The sequence below is a fragment of the Liolophura sinensis genome, chromosome 8 (assembly GCF_032854445.1).
Source record: "Liolophura sinensis isolate JHLJ2023 chromosome 8, CUHK_Ljap_v2, whole genome shotgun sequence".
Classification (NCBI taxonomy): domain Eukaryota; kingdom Metazoa; phylum Mollusca; class Polyplacophora; order Chitonida; family Chitonidae; genus Liolophura; species Liolophura sinensis.
In genome coordinates, this window is record NC_088302.1 from 55,954,229 (window position 1) to 55,973,941 (window position 19,713).

The following is a 19,713-nucleotide window of genomic DNA, read 5'->3' on the forward strand; positions in this document are numbered from 1 at the left end:
TATCAAAAACGTGAAAATAGAAGTGATATCTATAAACTGTGCGAAATAACACTTTTATGACTGAAGGCAATTCCGATAGTTCACCGTTATATAAATCACAAAAGCAAATATAACAAGTAAACAAACTCAAATAGTTTTATTTCTAGACATAAACAGTATGAAATTATATGAAAGTATGAAACTCCGGCCGGTGTGTTCCGTGACACACTCGATGTTGGTTGAAAGGTCATCTCTATTTAATATGCATTTTTGCACAGTAACAGCGGGGTAGGAGTCATGATATTTCAATGTAAGCTCAGCGGAATGACTACTTCAGCATTTCATACACGTAATAATTAAGACGCAACATCATGAAAGACGTCATGTTGTTATACGTCACTCGGTGTTTCCACTTCTCACTTGAGCAATGTTTATAGTAATCAATCTTCACTGTGCAATATTCTCTATATTTATGGGTCCACGCAAGTAGTCCTGCGGGACACCTATTTTCCCCAATATATATGTCACCCCGGTCGAAACTGCTTTGCAGTTCTAGTTTCACTTTTCTTTTGTTCGAGGTATACTCAGTTAAACTGACTGGTTTATGTTCACAAAGACTTCTCAGTAAGTGATGTTAGTAAGGCGATTGTAGGTTTGAAATCCTTCGGGTCTAGTTAATAGGGCTATCTCTGTATATTAGGATGCTGCTAGTGCCGATATTTTGCATGCGTTGCTGTGATGCTATTTATTCATCATAGAAATTAGGGGTCCACGTTATGACTGAAAAATTGTTGAGTACGACGTTAAACCCCAAGCACTCACTCACTACACGGCTCTGGCTGGAAGCCCTTCGCACTGTTGTTGTTAGGATTATTACTACTCTATACAAAATTGTGTCACGTTTTTAGCAAAAACACTCAGGCAGAAATTCATGAAACTTCAGTATGTTGTAGGGGAGAACTTGAAGTTATGCACCTTGAAGTTATGCACGTCATACTTTTAGGCTGATTCAGCCTCAGCCTAACTCAGAAAACTGTCACAACTGTGAAGTCAAAAATAGCTATGTGTAAAGGACTTTAAATGCACTGTATGTATAGTGAAAAGCGTTGACCTGTGTCGAAGAGCACTGCAGATGCACGCTTTTCAATAATGTCCAAAGTCAGATTTACCATGTTTGGCACAATCTCGTATATATAGTGTAATACAATATACGGATGGGCTACGAATATGTATCATGTTTATGTTCTTTTAATTATCTGTTTTTATTTATTTATTTATTTATTTATTTATTTGCAATGCAGTTGCGATTGGGTCGCCCTGTGCCATAGCACCCCCAATCCACCCCTTCCCACCACCGTACATGTACACCTAAACTTTTTTTCATGGCCAGTCAGTGTGTGTTGTGCATGTATTTCTAAAAGTTAGCTTTCTTCTGCACAAACCTTGCCTTGCCTTGCCTTCTTTATGTACTATACGCTGACAAGACCCTGGTGATTAACAGGTATCTACATGTACCCTGGTCTGGGTGTTCAGTTTCTGACAAGGGCTGAACTATTAGTAAAGCAGTCAGTCTGTACACAGGGTAGTGCGTGCATTCAGACGTGAAAGTATAAAGCTTGTACAACACATGTTTTTTGCGCTATTTCTTACAAAAAGGATGCTTAGTCCGAGAAGGATTCGCTGTTTCTCATTGGGCATAGAGCAGCATCATCGAGCTCGCCGATTTATTGACGGGAATGTGAATGACCGGCCACCTGCCTCAGCGATAAATGGTGAAACGTCGCATTAAAGTTTCAGAGCCGTGTGTTTGGTTATGATTTTCGACCAAATAACGTATGCTCTGATATGAAAGATATAAGTGTAAAGAAAATGTGCATGGAGATATCAAGTGAAAAGTGAAAATTCTCCACAACCGCTGATCCGATTGCATTTAAAAGTGATATGCATGTACAAGACTGCTGGGTTGTATCAGGAAGGAAAATTTTGTGCAGATCGGTCGAGAAATGTGGAAGTTCACTATTCGTTTTAGTCACATGATGACCTGTCGTGGAATTTTGAAGAAACAAGATAGAAATAGACGTAGTCTGGCCTGCTGAAGACGTGGTTTTATTTATTTTTTTCCTACGATTTTTGCTTTAAATTGCAATTACAGCTCATTTTAGTGTCATTTTTCAAATGTCACGTGACGGGACACAGTAGATAGATCAACTACAGATCTTCATTTTTGATCGCGGGGCTAGCACTGACAGTTTTGCCCTTAAAATACGTTTAAAACTTGTCATTTATATTAATAGTCAGCTCGTAAATTTGCAATATCTCCAAAATCGGTAAGGTAGAAACAACGAACTTGACATTTTCAACGTTTTGTGCTGTTTTGATGGTTTGTGCTGTTTGGCCAGTCACGTGATTTAGCAGCCATTTTGAATTTTATTGATAAGCTTAAACCACCTTTTTCCGTAAAACGGCTCATGATCTTTAGATGAAATTTCACTTGCAAGTAATTATTTTGTAAAAAAAAAAAAAAAAAAAAAAAACAATGTTTTTTTCATTGGTGTGAAAGTTAAGCTGACCAATGAAATTAGCCAAAAAGTAGGCCAAATCTAAAATGCTTAAATAAACACACTGTCTTGCACTCCCTGGAGTCAGGATTGCAAATCTGTGAGAATTATTTTTGTGCTTGATATAGTTTTCAGGTTATGACCAAAAAATCATCAAAAATATGAAGTATGACGTAAAGCCCTTAAATGTATATACCACAATTTACAAAACCTCCCATTCAAATCACACGGTCTAATCCAGTCTACTCCCTACCATTCTTACCAAAGTCACTTCGGATTTAAGTGTGAACACTATAATTCATTTGTGGGAGATCGTGTTGCCGGGTATTGATGAACTAGTTTTGTTTTCCTTGAAAATACGAGATCTGGTTTCGACATGGTACATGAAATTTAGTTGTTTGCAGATTTTATTGTACAATATGAATTAAATCTATATTTTTGCTCGTATCAGACAAAGCTATTTTTTTTCAGGAGAGCATAGGAATGATAGATTTGAATGGTCTGTGGAGGGGAAAGGGGAAACCTGCAGAAAGTTGACGCTGAAAGCTGTGTGTACAGACCGATTGGAAGTCGTATAACTGCATGCAATTCCAGCTATCATAACTCTTGGTCAGGTCGTAAAATTGCAATATCTCCAAAATTGGTAAAGGCAGAAAAACCAAACCTTGGAGTTTTAATAAGGAACATATGAAGCAACTTTTGACGTTTTGTGCTGTTTTACCAGTCACGTGACTTAGCGGTTATTTTGAAACAATAAAAAAAACCGTCTTCTTCGAAACGGCTAAACCTATTGAGACAAACTTTTCGTTTACAGTTTTAAGGTGGATCGCCCCACCCATAGTGTAAAAAACTTTTAGTTTGGTATGCAAATAAGGCTAAAACTGACCAATGAACTTGGCTCAAAAGTAGGTCAATTTTTAAAACTGCTTAAAGTCAATGAACAAACACACTATCTGATGCCCTTTGCCGCCACAATTACAAACCTGCAAGAATTAAGGCCAAAAAATAAGGCCAAAAGTGGCCAATGAACTTGGCTCAAAAGTAGGTCAGTTTTTAAAACTGCTTAAAATCATTAAAACAAACACACTATCTGGCGCCCTTTGTCACAATTACAAATCTGCAAGAATTATTTTTGTACTTTGTGTACTCATGTTTTCATAAAAAAAAATTGACAAAACCGTTCTATGTAAAAAACATGGGAGCTGCGTGATAGACTGCATGAAACCACTGACTGCAGTTTGCCGTGGGATGGGTCATCAGCTCTAGGACAGTGTATTCGTTCTGTCTTGTTCTCGGGAACCAATTTCACAACAATGTATTTTTTGTGTAATATGACCTGGAGTATCAGTAGAAGATCAAAGCCGCCTGATCTCTACTGTAGTCTTCAGTACTTGGCTGATTGTAAATGATGCTTGGCAGTGTAGGGTTCAAGTCCAGCACATTCCTTTACATTTGTTTTTATGTTTTTTCGACCAGAAATTTAATCACAATGTCTGGTACCCCATCTGTTTAGAAGTAGTGGTTTCGCCTGGTGTTATTGCAGGACGTGTGCTGTTTAGAATAACTATGCTGGGATGTTCCAAAGATGTTTTCTGTGTGGCTGTGAAGATGTTAACATGATTTTTTCTTATTTAATTGCTTATTACTCTGCAATGAATTTTTTTGGGAAGGGTTATAGAATAAATAAATAAATAAATATAGAGAAACATTATTTCTTAATTTAAAATTTTTACAAAAGCTATTGAACTAACGAGGAGGAAAATGAGCAGAGGGCAAAGAACACATCCACCACGATCAGCCTTTAACTGATAACCATCCTGACTAAAAGCTCTTAAGGCAGTGGGTTATTTCTTATCAGATCAAACCAGAACAAGAAAAGTTTGTCCACTTTTGTAAGAGATGAGACTCTTCTTATATCTCAAAATATTTATTATTCCCCCCTCATATTCTACTCCATACATATACAAGTATTCAACACATATTTACAAACTAAAATACAAACAACAGGAAAGTTTAACAGAATGATGACAGCTGCACGGGCCAACCTAAATGATACACATGTAACAACAAACTGATTTCAGATTTTGACCACGAATGGCAGTTACAGACATTTGACAAAAAAGAGAAGCCAAGAATTCCCTCATTAATACTTGCTTAACAACCTTTGAAAGATGACTTATAACACAAGAGCAATTCACAATGAACAGTTCCGGGGCTTGTTTTACAACTGGCATGTACATGTAGCTTTATGATGACATAGCTGCTATTACAAGCATTACCCAAACTATTACATTATAAATGCTATATGAGCTTTAATTGATAGGCTAGATAATTATCAAACAATTTTGATTATTGTGATACACAGGGTGATTATAAAACCAAACAACATGGGGATGGCATTAAAATGATGAACATTTAGTCTGAAGATGTCTGGAGGTTTCTAATCGGCTGACAATTTTTACAGGTGCAATGGTTTGACTGAAGCAAATGAGTGACAGTCGACAGCCTGGCTTACTCTTCCCAGGGTAATGCTACATTTAACCTGCTGCTATCTAAACCTACACTAAAATTAATTATATGTACCATTCAATTACCACAGCTATTGCAGTAACACTTCAGCTCAATACTGTATGTGGTGGGTCTATGTTATCCAAGCCTTGGCTCTCCAGTACATCTGGTCTGAACTGTTTTCCAGTTCCCAGCATCGCCAAAGTATGCATGGAGCAAATGTGGTTGTGATGAATAAGGGGAAATGGCGGTGAATCAATTTTTCTTCAAACTTCAGTTGGCACAAGTGCACACACCTTCCATGGGAGGAGACAACTTCTGAGGACAATATCCCCCCCCCACCATGCCCACTTGGGGAGCAGCTTGAAATGGTGAGCAAAAAGGTTGTACACTTAGAATAATTTGGCTCTAAACCTGAACACCGCTTTATAGTTATGTTGGTGGGTAGAAAACGATACAGTCATAACTTTACCATGTATTCAAGCTTGGTCCCATAGTCATACAAAAATGGAAAATCAAACACAAATTGAGCAAGAATAAAACAAGCAGATGTAAAGTCTAAGAAAAACATTCTCTCATCCAACCTCGCCTGGACACTTCCCTCTGAGAATTCTACTGCTCCTCATTATCTGGTTGTGGGGGCTTGGATGGTTTGGAATGAAATTTGATCTGTCTTACAGAGATAAATACAAAGAAAAAAACAAAGATGCATAATTGCTTTCAACTGATACCATAGTCAGAGAACCTACTTAACCTAATGCATCAAACCATCAGTAAATTAACGTCATCAACTTTGCCTTATGTAACAATTTCTGAGAAGCTCACCATTTAGCACAAAGTACCACATGAGAAAACTTTTATTAATGGTTCCTAAACACAAGAAATGTGGCAAAAGCCACTTTATAGCAGAGCTATTACATTCGATATTATAAATAAACCTATTCATCAAACTCCATTTTGCCAGTTTCTCATTAATAAAGCTGCCATAAACAAAACCCTCAAAAAAGAAAGGCATTAAAACTAGGAGCTGAGAGATGGCAGACCATGACAGGGCAAAACAAACAAATGATGCAGAAAGTACAGTAGTATATGTGTTTGGTCAGGATACACTAACCCCGTGCTCTCCCTTCATCCTAATTCCTTAAGTGTAGTTAGCCTGACACATGCTTATGGTCATTCCACACTCACTTGTAGCAGAAACCATACACAGAACAATTCAAACATATCTGAAGTTGTTTCGGAAAAGCAGTATCATTTCGTTCTAGTATGTACAAGGTGCCTTAGAGGAGAGGCACAACAAAACTTCTGAACATCACACTGAAACAACTTTACAACAGTCAAATGGAAGTTGGAACAGTCCATTAATACAGACTAGTCTTCTTCATTATTCTTAAGAATTCTTCCTGGTTAATTTCACCATCTCCATCTCTGTCAGCTTCATCAATCATTTCCTGAAACATGAAAAATTTGGGATCATTAGTGCCCTGGATTAACTGAGCAGGGAGACAATTCTGCACGGTAAAATTGTACATTTGAAGCTTGAAAAAACTCAAATCGTTATCTACAAATACATTAGAACCACTCCTCTTGCTTGCAGTACACTTTCTATTCAAAATAATGATGAACATTAAGCTGTATCCTTACTCCTTTATCTAAGAATTACCTACCAAAAGGGTGAAAAAAAACCACACTAGCCTAGAGAGAGTTATATCTGTGACTGCTGCAGGTTAAATATTGGTGAATAACTTGTCAGACTTCGGGATGTAAGACAAGAATATTTGTCTACCAGTACCTGGATGAAGTTTACCATCAAACTCACCTGTAATTCTTCATCTGTCAAATTCTCTCCTAGTTCTTTGGCAACTCGCTTTAAATTCTTGAATGAGATTTTCCCTGTTTCGTCATCATCAAACAATCTAAAAGCTTTAAGAATCTCTTCCTTGGAATCTTTTTCACACATCTTCTCAGTCATAATGGTCAGGAAGTCATTGAAATCAATGGTACCTGATAGAACCAATTAATGAACAGTATTAAAACCAGCATACAGATAGGGGTCGAATTTGAAAACATTCTATGGGTGCAAGATTTACAAAATCTACAGAGGTAAACTGTTGGGTTTTTCTTGGCTAAAAAAAGCATGCGAAAAGCATTCTTCAAATAATATTGAATGCACACACTTTATAGAGTACAAATCAGGCGTCCATGCGGAGGAATCAGATATCAGGCTCAGCCACTAGGACATCAAAATACACACAAGCATACTTCTGTAATTAATTATATTTAAATTAATCAATTATTAATTTTGGAATGTGTCTTTAATTAATAATTGGTTTTAGTGATTACTTTTTAAACATTCAAGATAACTTTTCTATAGTGTAAATATATGTAGCAGTACTCTAATATGGAACAGCTTACTAACATTGTCTGCTGAGTTCAGCATGTCCCTGTTCTTACCAGTGCCATCCTTGTCAATTTCAGATATCATTTTCTTGATTTCTTCCTTCTTTGGTTCAAAGCCCAGAGCTCTCATCGCAACCTGATAAACAGAAATTAATGATTATATCAGTTTGTTTGCAAACAGGTGTATGACATAATATGTGGAAGACCGCTGAACCATATTGCTGCAACATGCACCTGGTGTAGACGCTTATAGTTATTATTGCGCTATCAACAGTAGGCCAATGTTCCATAAACTTAAACAAACATATAAAAGGGATTCTTCCTCTTAAGCTTAACATGAATTTCAATGTCAACAATACTACCATGCCGTTTCAGGCATCTATTGTTCCCACAATGTTCATTGAAAATTTTGATTAACTGAGCATATCACATTTGATCTCATAGAGGCAACCTGTTCTCTTTTCATCATTTTGTTTTCCCATACTGTAGAGTTAACCACTGCATGGTTTAAATAACACAATGATAAGAATTTAACAACAAAGATGAATTAAAACTATCTGTTGAATCTCACACAGGTTTGCTATACCACATGTGACCCCAATTACCTAATATATTATATAATTTTTGCATTTTACCAAATGATCAGCCATGAGCCCTTTGCCAAACTTGTGAATTATGTTCAATGTACTATATGCTGCAGCAACCAATTCTCTAAAAATGTACTGGTCCTTTATTGCGCCTCTTTCAACCATGCACATTTTGAAACAAGGAAATCACAATGCAGGATTGATTATCCCTACTCTGATGACAACACACTCTTACCTTTAATTCTTTGGCATCAATTGTGCCTGACCCATCTGAATCAAACAGATCAAAAGCCTCTCTAATTTCTTGTTTCTGCTCCTCTGTGAGTTCTGGTTTGGGACCAGTCTTCTTCCTCTGTCCTCCCCCTGAGGTTGGCTTCCTATAGCTTGCCTGTAAATATGAAGAGCACAGCAAATAACCATAGTTAGAGTGACTGAATGTCCAATAATAAATGATTATTGTATTACCATGTACCTGTTGACATGTAGGTCCACATGTATTTATCTACCCTGTGGCACCAAAGCTGGATTAAGCTTGAACCCTGAATATGATGTGAATTTGTGAAATAAATCCAGTGGGAGTAGGGTGCAGAATCTACAGAACTGACATTCTTTTTCCATTCTGATAGCTACACACATTCTGTTGCATCATTGGCTAGAAGAACCTTTCAAAAGAAGAAGATGGCAGTAGAAGTGGAAATGTAACCAACCACAAAATAGGCAAAAATGCATAGGTTTGACTCAATGGTGAATAGGTGCTTCAATGCGAGTGTCCTATGCCTTTTGACTGTTAGGGATTCAAGTATTATCTTTTGGAAAAATACACTAAATTGTTGGATTAACAAAGGTTAGACACAGCCTCGAGACAGCATAATTTTAATATATTACTGTATACAGTGTTATCACTGTCTGGAACTAAAGTAACATTGTAAACCCACTTCCATATGACCACTTGTCTTATATGTCATCAAACTTTTTGGAACCTGTTATTCCAGGATGGGCATATTAGCCTGGCCTGGCAGATTTATGCAATCACAGTCTGCAGGCCGTGGTACCTTCAGTTTCATGGTTTGGTGAACAAGCAGATTAAATCTAAGCATTTTTGATGAAAGCATTTTCTCTTCCATGAAAAACACCACCATAGGACTAAAAATCCCTCGCAATAATAATTTTTTGTCACCTGAAATGATATCTTGGCATAATCCAGGCTGCTCATTCTATTTTCTGCCAGAATCTCACAGAGCAGAAGCAAAGAATCAACCCGATAAAGTCAAGACGATTCAGGGATCAAAATCGTTTGACTTAAATGTACACATTGGCATTGATATAATTGACGGGAGCATTATGGTGGGAGGAAATCGAGCAGAGCCCAGGGGAAACCCACGGCCATCTGCAGGTTGTGGGCAGACCTTCCCACACTGGTTAGAATTAAGTAACCTCGTTTAAAACCTATGTTCTGCAGCTGATTGGCATACATCTTTTGGCCCTGTTGCTTAATGACACAAATTAGCGTGGCACAGTACAGCTTGGCAGGTCAGTGGGTCATTAGATGAACTTATGTGTGTCTATGTCAGGGATTAGACAGGACACTGGGATGAAAAAGACTAAACTATACATGATACTCATAATTTTGACATTTTTAGCATTTCTGAATCGAATTCTTAACATTTTTCTGATGCATCTTTTGCATAAGTAAAGAGGAATTCCTCCTAAAAGAGGACAAATCTCATGCCTGCTAAATGAAATTGGCGTTCTTTACGAATTAGGCAATGTATTTTTTATTTGTTCTAGCGTCATTAAATAGCCATCTCTTTCAGTTGCAAATTGCGTTTGTTTGCTTACTTAGAAAGCATCACAAAATTAAAATTACAGTTAGATTCAACGAGTCTTCATGTTCGAAATGGGTTGCAAGACGCTAGTTTGAAACATGTATATTCATGTTTTGCTGTCGAAAACTGGACACGCTGACATTCACTCGTAACAAGAGCCGATTGTCACTTTTCATACCCAGAAATGATACATTTAATGCTGTTGACGTTCAAACAGACACAATGGTAATGTCTGAAAGCAAATAAACCACAAATAGGACAAATCTTAACGTGGCATATGAACAAAACTGAAATCACCGACTTACCATCTTGTCGAGTTTTGTTGATCTTCGAAACGAACTAAACCGCCCGGATGTCTACGGCGGGCTTCGAAAAAGCTGAATCCTGATTGGTGGAAATCCAGCTGTCAGACCATCGAATGATCACTGTCGAGATGTCGGAAAAGCAGACAGCAAAGGTTTGAGAGAAAATTTAGACGATTTCTTATGGCCGTTATGTCATGAATGGAATTTAAATGCGATTAATTGATTGCTATGTAACAGTTGTTGTCGGTAGTTAACTAGTTAAACTTGAATAAACAGGATCGTAACAAGTCACGACCAGCCCGCAAAGTCGAAGCGCACGTGGGCGCTTTGTCAGTTTTTCACACAGTTGGTAGTTATGCAGTCGTCGGTTCACGCGGTGGGATTTTTAACACTGACTTGCAGCACACAGCTAAATAGCTGCGTGTAAACGATGTTTCAAAGTTTTCAATGTTTACTGTGATGTGTTCACTCGAGATTATAATAGCATTTTAGTCATCTAATTAGATGACAGAATATTTTGGAAATAAAGAATAACAATTAATTATAGAGATAAATTTGAATTTGAATGGAAGAAAACTTATTACAGATGCGGAAAATCTCGCCAGATTATGAGTGTAACGCGTGGATATAGTACATAAGTCTGAAAGGTTAGAGCGAGGAAACAGGACTGCTTGGCCTGGTGTCAGTAGAATGTGGCATGTCTGGTGTCTTCGTGGCTCCCTAAAGCTGTGATTACGTATAGTATCACCGCCCTGTCTTGATATATAAGCTTACCTTGAGCACCTCTGTACTTCCTGTTCTGGATCAACATAGGGCTGTGATGGTATATGTGATCACAGCCCTACAAGGCTGGTGTCTTTGGTATGATACTTCAGTGGCGGCAGTGACTCGTCATCATCACATATATGACATTAAACGATACTCATTCATTCATTCAGTCGATCATCACATTTTCATGCAGCTTCAAGGTTAACTTGATTTGGAATTAATAACCTGTGTGCAAATTGGATCATTGTTTTGCTTGAAATTCCTGTGTTGTATAAATGATAATCTTTGAAATGATTGAGAATCCATCTACAGACTGGCGATGAAGCTTGTGATAACTTGGTCTATAACTAATTAATAATTATTGTATTATGTTGCAGGGCAGGAAGTGTTTGGTGCTGGGAGGAGGGGGCTTCCTGGGACGTCATATGGTGGAACGGCTGCTGGACAGAGGCTATGATGTCTCCGTGTTTGACATGAGACAGACATTTGATGATGAACAGGTCCAGTTTTACTGTGGTGACCTTTGTAAGAAAGAGGTCAGTACTAATTAGTCTGTGTGTCACCTGTGTCAACAAAAATAACCCACAAATGAATATATACAAATTAAGTAGATTTCAGAATATAGACTAGCACTTTGTCCACTAGGAATGACTTTAGAGAGATTGTGTTTCAAGCCAGCCAGTGTACAGTTTACAGAATGAGCTGAATGGCATCTGTTAGGTAATCTCTTGGTGCAATGGCTTACCCGCATGGCTACTCAATGTTTTCTTCACATAGGCTTTAGCCACGTGGATTTCAATGAAGTTCTACTGTTTGATACCAGTATCAGTGAGGAAAGAATATTAATACTTGTGCATGTAAAATCAAGTTCTTATGAAAAAGATGTTTACTGCAATGTACATGCAATAAGCATTGTAATACCCTTTGTGTTGAAAACACTGAAGCCATTTTTTAAGGGGTCATGTTCATATGTAGGATGTTGTAAACATTGTATGCTTCCATTCATTTAAAGGTGTAAATATGTATTAGATGTGTTTGTTTCTGTTATGTTAATTCAGTTTTCTCCAGACTTACACTTTTACATTGTACTGTTTAATCTCGATTGCCCAGGACCTGCTGCCTGCCTTCAAGGACCAGGATGTTGTGTTTCACTGTGCTTCACCAGCTCCTTCCAGTAACAACAAACAACTGTTTTATAAGGTTAACTACACAGGTACCAAGACGGTGATAGAGGCGTGTAAGGAGGCAGGTGTTAAGGTACTGTGCTGTTTGTCACAGATATCAGCAGTAAACTGGTCTTTTGATTGTATGGTGTGTATCTGCGTTATCTGTGTTATCTGTGTTATTTGTGTTATCTGTTTTATCTGCGTTATCTGTATTATCTGCATTATCTGCCTGTTTTAAAGGATCATTGTGCTCTGTCTCACAGGATCAGCACAGGATCTTAACCTGTGTCACATGATCCTTGTTTTGGAGGGATCTTGTTGTGTCCTACTGTCTTATCAGATTTTACTTTGCAACTTGTGCTTGCGATGTTTACTCGCCACTACAGGAAATACAGGAAGTGTGCTTATATAATGACACAACATAAGACATAATCGGAACATGGTCTTTGTATGCAGGATACTACAGATCTCATTTTATATATACTAAGTCTGGACACTGAACAGCGGCATTCAGTGTTGTTACCTTACACCTTACCCTAAAGGACTATACTTCATCTGATAGTGTGAATGTAGCCCACTGATTAGCTGAACAGTGTGAATGTAGCCCACTGATTAGCTGAACAGTGTGAATGTAGCCCACTGATTAGCTGAACAGTGTGAATGCAGCCCACTGATTAGCTGAACAGTGTGAATGTAGCCCACTGATTAACTGAACAGTGTGAATGTAGCCCACTGATTAGCTGAACTGGATGAGGATGAACATTTTGGGAAGCCAACCACCATCAGCCTACAAACAGGCGATTATGTGGTTCAAAAGATTTGTTTATTTATTTACTTGTATTTGATTAGTGTACTTGTATTTGATTTTGGTTCAAAAGATTTGTTTATTTATTTACTTACATTTGATTAGTATTTAATGCCATTGTCAAGAGTTTTCAGTTAAATGAATGTAGTCGGATTTATGGGTGGAAGGAAGGAAATGGAATCTCCGGAGTAAGACAGCATTCTTCTCCAGATACTTGAGAACCCTCCACAGTGGAACCAGCAAGAGTCGAGCTCAAGCCTGGTACTGTGATATTCGCCAGGCTCTTATTTACAGCATTTGGGGGCCTCCATGGCTCAGTCGGTTAAAGTGTTAGTGCAGCGCAATGACCCAGGAGTTTCTCACCAATGCGGCCGCTGTGAGTTCAAGTCCAGCTCATGCTGGCTTCCTCTCCGGCCGTACGTGAGAAGGTCTGTCAGCAACCTGCAGATGGTCGTAGGTTTCTCCTGGGCTCTGCCCGGTTTTCACCCACCATAATGCTGGCCGCCGCCGCATAAGTGAAATATTCTTGAGTACAGCGTAAAACACCAATCAAATAAATAAATAAATATTTACAGCATTTACCTGTAACACTGTACCTGAAAGAGTCAGCAGGGAATTCTCAACAGTGTTATGGACATACCTGTCATTGTGTTCCTTATTACCCTATTATAGCATTCACTTAGGAGCCTTTAACCAATGCGGTCACTGTGAGATCAATTCCAGCTCATGTTGGCTTCCCCGCCTGCCATATGTGAGAAGGTCTGTCAGCAACCTGTGGATGGCCATGGGTTTCCTCCAGTCTCTGCCCATTTTCGTCCAGACATAATGCTGGCCACTGTCATATAAGTGAAATCTTCTTGAGAACGGCGTAAAACACCAATCAATAAACATCTCAGCATTCATGCTGTTTACAAGGCATCATATACATGTAGGCCATAGCATGATGACACCTGCCAGAGTGAAGTATATGTACGTGCAATAGTAGAGTCATTTGATTTGCCCAGATTAGTAGTACACGCCCAAAAAAGGGTTTTACGCAGGCAGTTTCTTGTACATAGGTTTACAGTTAGATCAAGTGAGTGTAGTTATGTTTGTTGTTGACAGAGACTAGTGTTAACGAGCAGTGCCAGTGTGGTGTACCAGGGAACTGACTTGAAGAATGGAACAGAAGAGTTGCCGTATGCTGGGAAACCCATTGATTACTACACAGAAACAAAGATTTTACAGGAGAAGGTAAGTATCATGCAGTTCCCTTAATGAGGCAATACCGTAGCTGACCCTTCTTCTGCCAGTGATTGGTCAGTGTATGTGTTATGAGAATTGGATTGTCTTGGCAGCAAAAGGGTTAAACAAGGTTAAGAAATTTGATATATTTTATTTAATAGACAAGAGGGAAGTTCTGCCAGCAACAGTTCTGTCAGATGGTCATAGGTTTCTCCTGGGCTCTGCCCAGTTTCCTCTCACCATAATGCTGGCCGTTATCGTATAAGAATATTCTCATATACAGTGTAAAACATCAATAAAATAAAAAAGTAAATAAATTTGATACAAAGTTACTGGAGATTAAAGGACTGAACATCTATAATACCTCATTTAGCTCATATATTGACATGGTGTACACAGACACATAATTGGCAAAGAAATGTGTACAGACACATAATTGGCAAAGAAATGAATTTGTTCTTGTTATAAAGTGAAGGTCCTTTGAATACTGAAACATGCTGTTGTAACCTACCTGCCAGTAGGACAGCATATATGAACGGTTGCAATCAAAGCACAACCGAGATACATATTTTGTTATCGACAACGGATATTCTAGCTTGATACACGATTTGATTACTGATTTCACTCAGTCGCCTAGAACATACCTTGCGTCTTTCCAGCATCATGGAAAACTGTAGACTGCTTCTCTTTGCATGATTCTGTCCTATTTTTGTACTTTATATACTTCCTTCGTCATTTTGGGAACTGGCCTTGTGATTATTGACCTGGAACATCCCCAATCACAACTGGTATACGAATGTCTGTTTTGCCACATAGATTCAGTAAGGTACTTTGTTTCTGTTGTAGGAAGTGTTAGCCGCAACCTGTGAGGACCTGTTTACAGTAGCAATCCGACCCCATGGGATATTTGGACCCCGGGACCCTCAGCTTTTACCTACAGCAGTGAATCTCTCCCAGCAAGGGAAGTTCAAGGTCATCATAGGGTACGAGGATTGAATGCCTTTATGTTGTTGTGACTGTATGACCTCACAAAGCTCAGCTTTTCCTGCCACAATACCATGTTCAACCCAAAGTTTTCTGACATTTCAGTTGTCATAAACTCAAATGCCTGTCGAAAGGTTAATGTCTGTTATTATATTTAAAACTTGCTTTCTTGTAACAAACTATATTAACACAAAATCAGTCACCATACCGTCCTAGTGTGCAGTTTCACTGGCTGACAGCTCCAGTTGAGAGACAGTAAATGTAGATGATGATGCCTTAAGGAACAAGGGAGATAACTTGGCCTGGATCCTGATGTAGTCAGTGTGCTTAGTAATTTGTAAATAATGGTGGTGTACATTTCCTCTGTACTATAATAGCCCTGTTTCTTCCAAGAAGCAAGGAGTCAGATATGCTGTAATCAATTAACTGCTTATTGTATGACTGCCAAATGATTTTTTTTTTTTTTTTGGATTGGTGTTTTACGCCGTACTCAAGAATATTTCACTTATACAACGGCGGCCAGCATTATGGTGGGTGGAAACCGGGCACAGCCCGGCGGAAACCCACGACCATCTGCAGGTTGCTGGCAGACCTTCCCACTTACGGCCGGAGAGGAAGCCAGCATGAGCTGGACTTGAACTCACAGCGACCGCATTGGTGAGAGGCTTCTGGGTCATTACGCTGCACTAGCGCGCTAACCGACTGCCAAATGAAGCTGACCACCATAAATATTCCTGAGTGTGTCAAAGAAATACCTTTTTCTTTATATTTTCCTTACAGTGATGGTAAAAACCTTGTGGACTTCACCCATGTGTACAACGTAGTAGAGGGACACATCCTGGCAGCAGAACACCTATACAACAGCTCTGTGGTATGTGGACAGGTAAGTCACAGTGATGGTAAGGGGACTTCACCCATGTGTACAACGTGGAAGAGGGTCACATCCTGGCAGCAGAACACCTATACAACAGCTCTGTGGTGTGTGGACAGGTAAGTCACAGTGATGGTAAGGTGACTTCACCCATGTGTACAACGTGGAAGAGGGTCACATCGTGGCAGCAGAACACCCGTCCCACATTTTTGTGGTGTGTGGATAGGTAAGTCACAGTGATGGTAAGGTGACTTCACCTATGTGTACAACGTAGTAGAGGGTCACATCCTGGCAGCAAACCACATGTACAACAGCTGTGTGGTGTGTGGACAGGTAAGTCATGTCACAGTGATGGTAAGGTGACTTCACCCATGTGTACAACGTAGTAGAGGGACACATGCTGACAGCAGAACACCCGTACAACAGCTGTGTGGTGTGTGGACAGGTAAGTCATGTCACAGTGATGGTAAGGTGACTTCACCCATTTGTACAACGTGGAAGAGGGTCACATCGTGGCAGCAGAACACCCGTCCCACATTTTTGTGGTGTGTGGACAGGTAAGTCATGTCACAGTGATGGTAAGGTGACTTCACCCATGTGTACAACGTAGTAGAGGGACACATGGTGACAGCAAACCACATGTACAACAGCTGTGTGGGGTGTGAACAGGTAAGTCATGTCACAGTGATGGTAAGGTGACTTCACCCATGTGTACAACGTAGTAGAGGGACATATGCTGACAGCAGAACACCTGTACAACAGCTGTATGGTGTGTCGACAGGTAAGTCATGTCACAGTGATGGTAAGGTGACTTCACCCATGTGTACAACGTAGTAGAGGGACACATGCTGACAGCAGAACACCCGTACAACAGCTGTGTGGTGTGTGGACAGGTAAGTCATGTCACAGTGATGGTAAGGTGACTTCACCCATGTGTACAACGTGGAAGAGGGTCACATCGTGGCAGCAGAACACCTATACAACAGCTGTGTGGTGTGTGGACAGGTAAGTCATGTCACAGTGATGGTAAGGTGACTTCACCCATGTGTACAACGTAGTAGAGGGACACATGCTGACAGCAGAACACCCGTACAACAGCTGTATGGTGTGTGGACAGGTAAGTCATGTCACAGTGATGGTAAGGTGACTTCGCCCATGTGTGGTGTAAGAGCAGGTAAGTCAGGTCACAAATTCATCACTGATAATTAGTTCGTTATTGTTTGTTATTGTTATTGAAAGTTAGTGATGTCAGGTGCTGTTAACAGCTTTCTACTGACCAGTGAACAGACTTCTTTGAACTTATCAATGGTGGGGTTGTCTATAACCTAAGTTCAGAGATTCTGTTTCTCTCCCTGCACAGGGACAACTAGACCCCGATTCGGGTTCACCATTGTTGTTATGTAATACAGGTGTACCTTACCCATTTCCTAACTATACTGACCCCTGGCATTATGGAGTTTTGCAGTGAATGAAGATGTTTTTGTTTCCTCTTTTCTAAGTTAGAGATTCTTGTACATTTTCAGAAGTTTTTGAGCTCAGCTATGTTTCCCTGTAACAGGTTTTCTATAAAGCAGTATCTTGTGGGCGAAATGTTTTTTTGCAAGATGTCATCCATTAAGTCATTAAACTTCTACAAATGTAATGGATATCCTAGCGTATATGTGTTACATAAAAATAACAATATAGCGGTATACTTTTGTTTTCGTCCACAGGCTTACAACATTACCAATGATGAGCCTGTATATTTCTGGACTTTCCTGACACGACTGTTGGTTGATTTGGGATATCGGCCTCCTAAATACCACATCCCTTTCTTCCTTTTGTTTTACGTGGCCTTGATCTTACAGTTTGTGTGCAATCTTCTAAGACCCATCAAGGACATAAATCTGTCCTTCTCTCCCATGAAGGTCGCCCTGGCGGGAACTTTCCACTACTACAGTTGTGAGAAGGCAAAGAGAGACTTTCAGTACAAACCTGTGGTTAGCTTAGAGGAAGGCATAAGAATGACTGTCAAAAGTTTTGAACATCTACGAAATCCAAATACATCGTAGACTGTATAAAAATTTTTCCATATTATTTTACATGTAAATTTATGACGGCTACACAATATCATATTTTTTTTATGAATTATGTATTTATGACTTATTTATATGATGGTTTCCAGGAAATGTACATGTAATAATATGCTATTTTCATGTAACGTGTTATTTTTTTTTTATTAAACTCCTTAATTTGCATGATCAATCTCCTGATTGTGCCAAAGTCATTCATCATGCAAGAATGTTGTAAATTGAAACTGAATGGGGAATCAACAAGAAAAAAATTACAAAAAAAAATTCAGATATGCTCTACGTCTGTATCTGAACAAGTCTCTTTCTAATCACGTGAACAACATGTAAAGGCCTTGCCTTAGTTCATGTTTGTTGTTTGAATGAAATTTCAATGTAGGCATATGTCAGGATATTTATTTATTCATTTGATCATGACGTGTTTTACACTACTCATTTGGAGCTCAAATTAAGCTTTGGTATTGTAAGAAATTCAGACAAGTGACCTTGAACCATGTATCGGGTTTCAACTACTCTAAGTACACAGCTACTTAGGTATGTATTCAATCATATTTAAAAGCAACTTTCCATTGTATCAAATTATCTGCTATTTGCTTCTTCCCTAAATTGCCACTATGAATTTCATAGAATGGAAACATATTTGAACATTCCTTCTACAGGAGTAAGTCATTTGTGTGAACCAGTGTGTTAATTAGCGTATCTGAGTTAATGACTAATGCTGTACTGACAGTCATTCATTTTACACCTGTTCTCTATCTGTGATTTACATCTGTTCTCTATCTGGATTTACATCTGTTCTCTATCTGGATTTCACAAAGTGAACCCTCTGTACATTTGTAATGAAGTGTCACAGATGAAAATTCTCTTTGTATTTGTAAAGAGGGCCTTGGCATATTTGCAGGTTGAGCCAAGCCATTGTAGGCTAGATTTTCAATATTCATGTGAAATAAAAGTGTATTTTTAACTTTTGTATTTTCTTCTATTGACTGTTCTAATGTTTAGGAACTGGAAGTTATTAAAATCTTTACCATCCATCTTGTTCTACACATGTCGGCACACAAAATTTTTGAGCTTCCGGAAGTATCAGACATTAAACATCTTGTGAATTTCCGCCAGCCATCTGTTAACGGCATACGACTATTCAGATTCCTAAGCAATCTGTCTGATAGGACACAAATTGTCCAGTAGCAGTGGGGCCATTAATGGGGACAAAATTGTTGAGATCACCTTGTCTCCAGCACACAATTTATCAGGATTGACTACTGTATGTTTGACAGTACATCAGTAAAACTGCACATAAATCTGTTTGAAAGTTTGTTTGAATTCTTTGTCAGTTTTATTTTGTACCAGAATTGAACACTGTCCATTCAATAAATCTTCCCTTTTTGAAGAATGTTTGTGACAACTTTACCATCAGTACAAATAGTTTGACAGAAGAGAATCTGCCAATTGAATTGGTTTTGGTTCTTCGCAGTAAAACATAGCTTGTTTACAGCATATTTTTTTTTATCAGTAATGGTATGTGTCAGTATATTGACGCCAACCATGAAAAAGGTGGATGTTCATTGATGAATGTTCATTTGTTATTGAAACCTATTTAGATGATTACTGAAGTGCGAAAAAAGATATTCCTATCATTCCAGAGGTGGAAAGGCGAAGAAAA

General features: G+C 38.8%; 2 protein-coding genes across 2 annotated transcripts; one reads left to right on the forward strand and one right to left on the reverse strand.

The window, feature by feature from the left end:
- Positions 1-4,425: 4,425 nt before the first annotated feature.
- LOC135472340 (uncharacterized) lies at positions 4,426-10,234 on the reverse strand. The gene is made up of 5 exons (XM_064751804.1): positions 10,164-10,234; positions 8,268-8,420; positions 7,500-7,581; positions 6,865-7,049; positions 4,426-6,496 (listed from the first exon to the last, which is right to left on the reverse strand). The coding sequence occupies exons 1-5, from the start codon at positions 10,164-10,166 to the stop codon at positions 6,407-6,409; spliced, it is 513 nt and encodes a 170-aa protein (XP_064607874.1). The 5' UTR covers positions 10,167-10,234; the 3' UTR covers positions 4,426-6,406.
- A 53-nt stretch (positions 10,235-10,287) lies between these two features.
- LOC135472341 (sterol-4-alpha-carboxylate 3-dehydrogenase, decarboxylating-like) lies at positions 10,288-19,341 on the forward strand. Its single transcript, XM_064751805.1, has 7 exons — positions 10,288-10,315; positions 11,309-11,467; positions 12,042-12,188; positions 14,007-14,135; positions 14,973-15,109; positions 15,891-15,993; positions 17,694-19,341. The coding sequence occupies exons 1-7, from the start codon at positions 10,292-10,294 to the stop codon at positions 18,030-18,032; spliced, it is 1,038 nt and encodes a 345-aa protein (XP_064607875.1). The 5' UTR covers positions 10,288-10,291; the 3' UTR covers positions 18,033-19,341.
- The last annotated feature ends 372 nt before the right edge of the window (positions 19,342-19,713 follow it).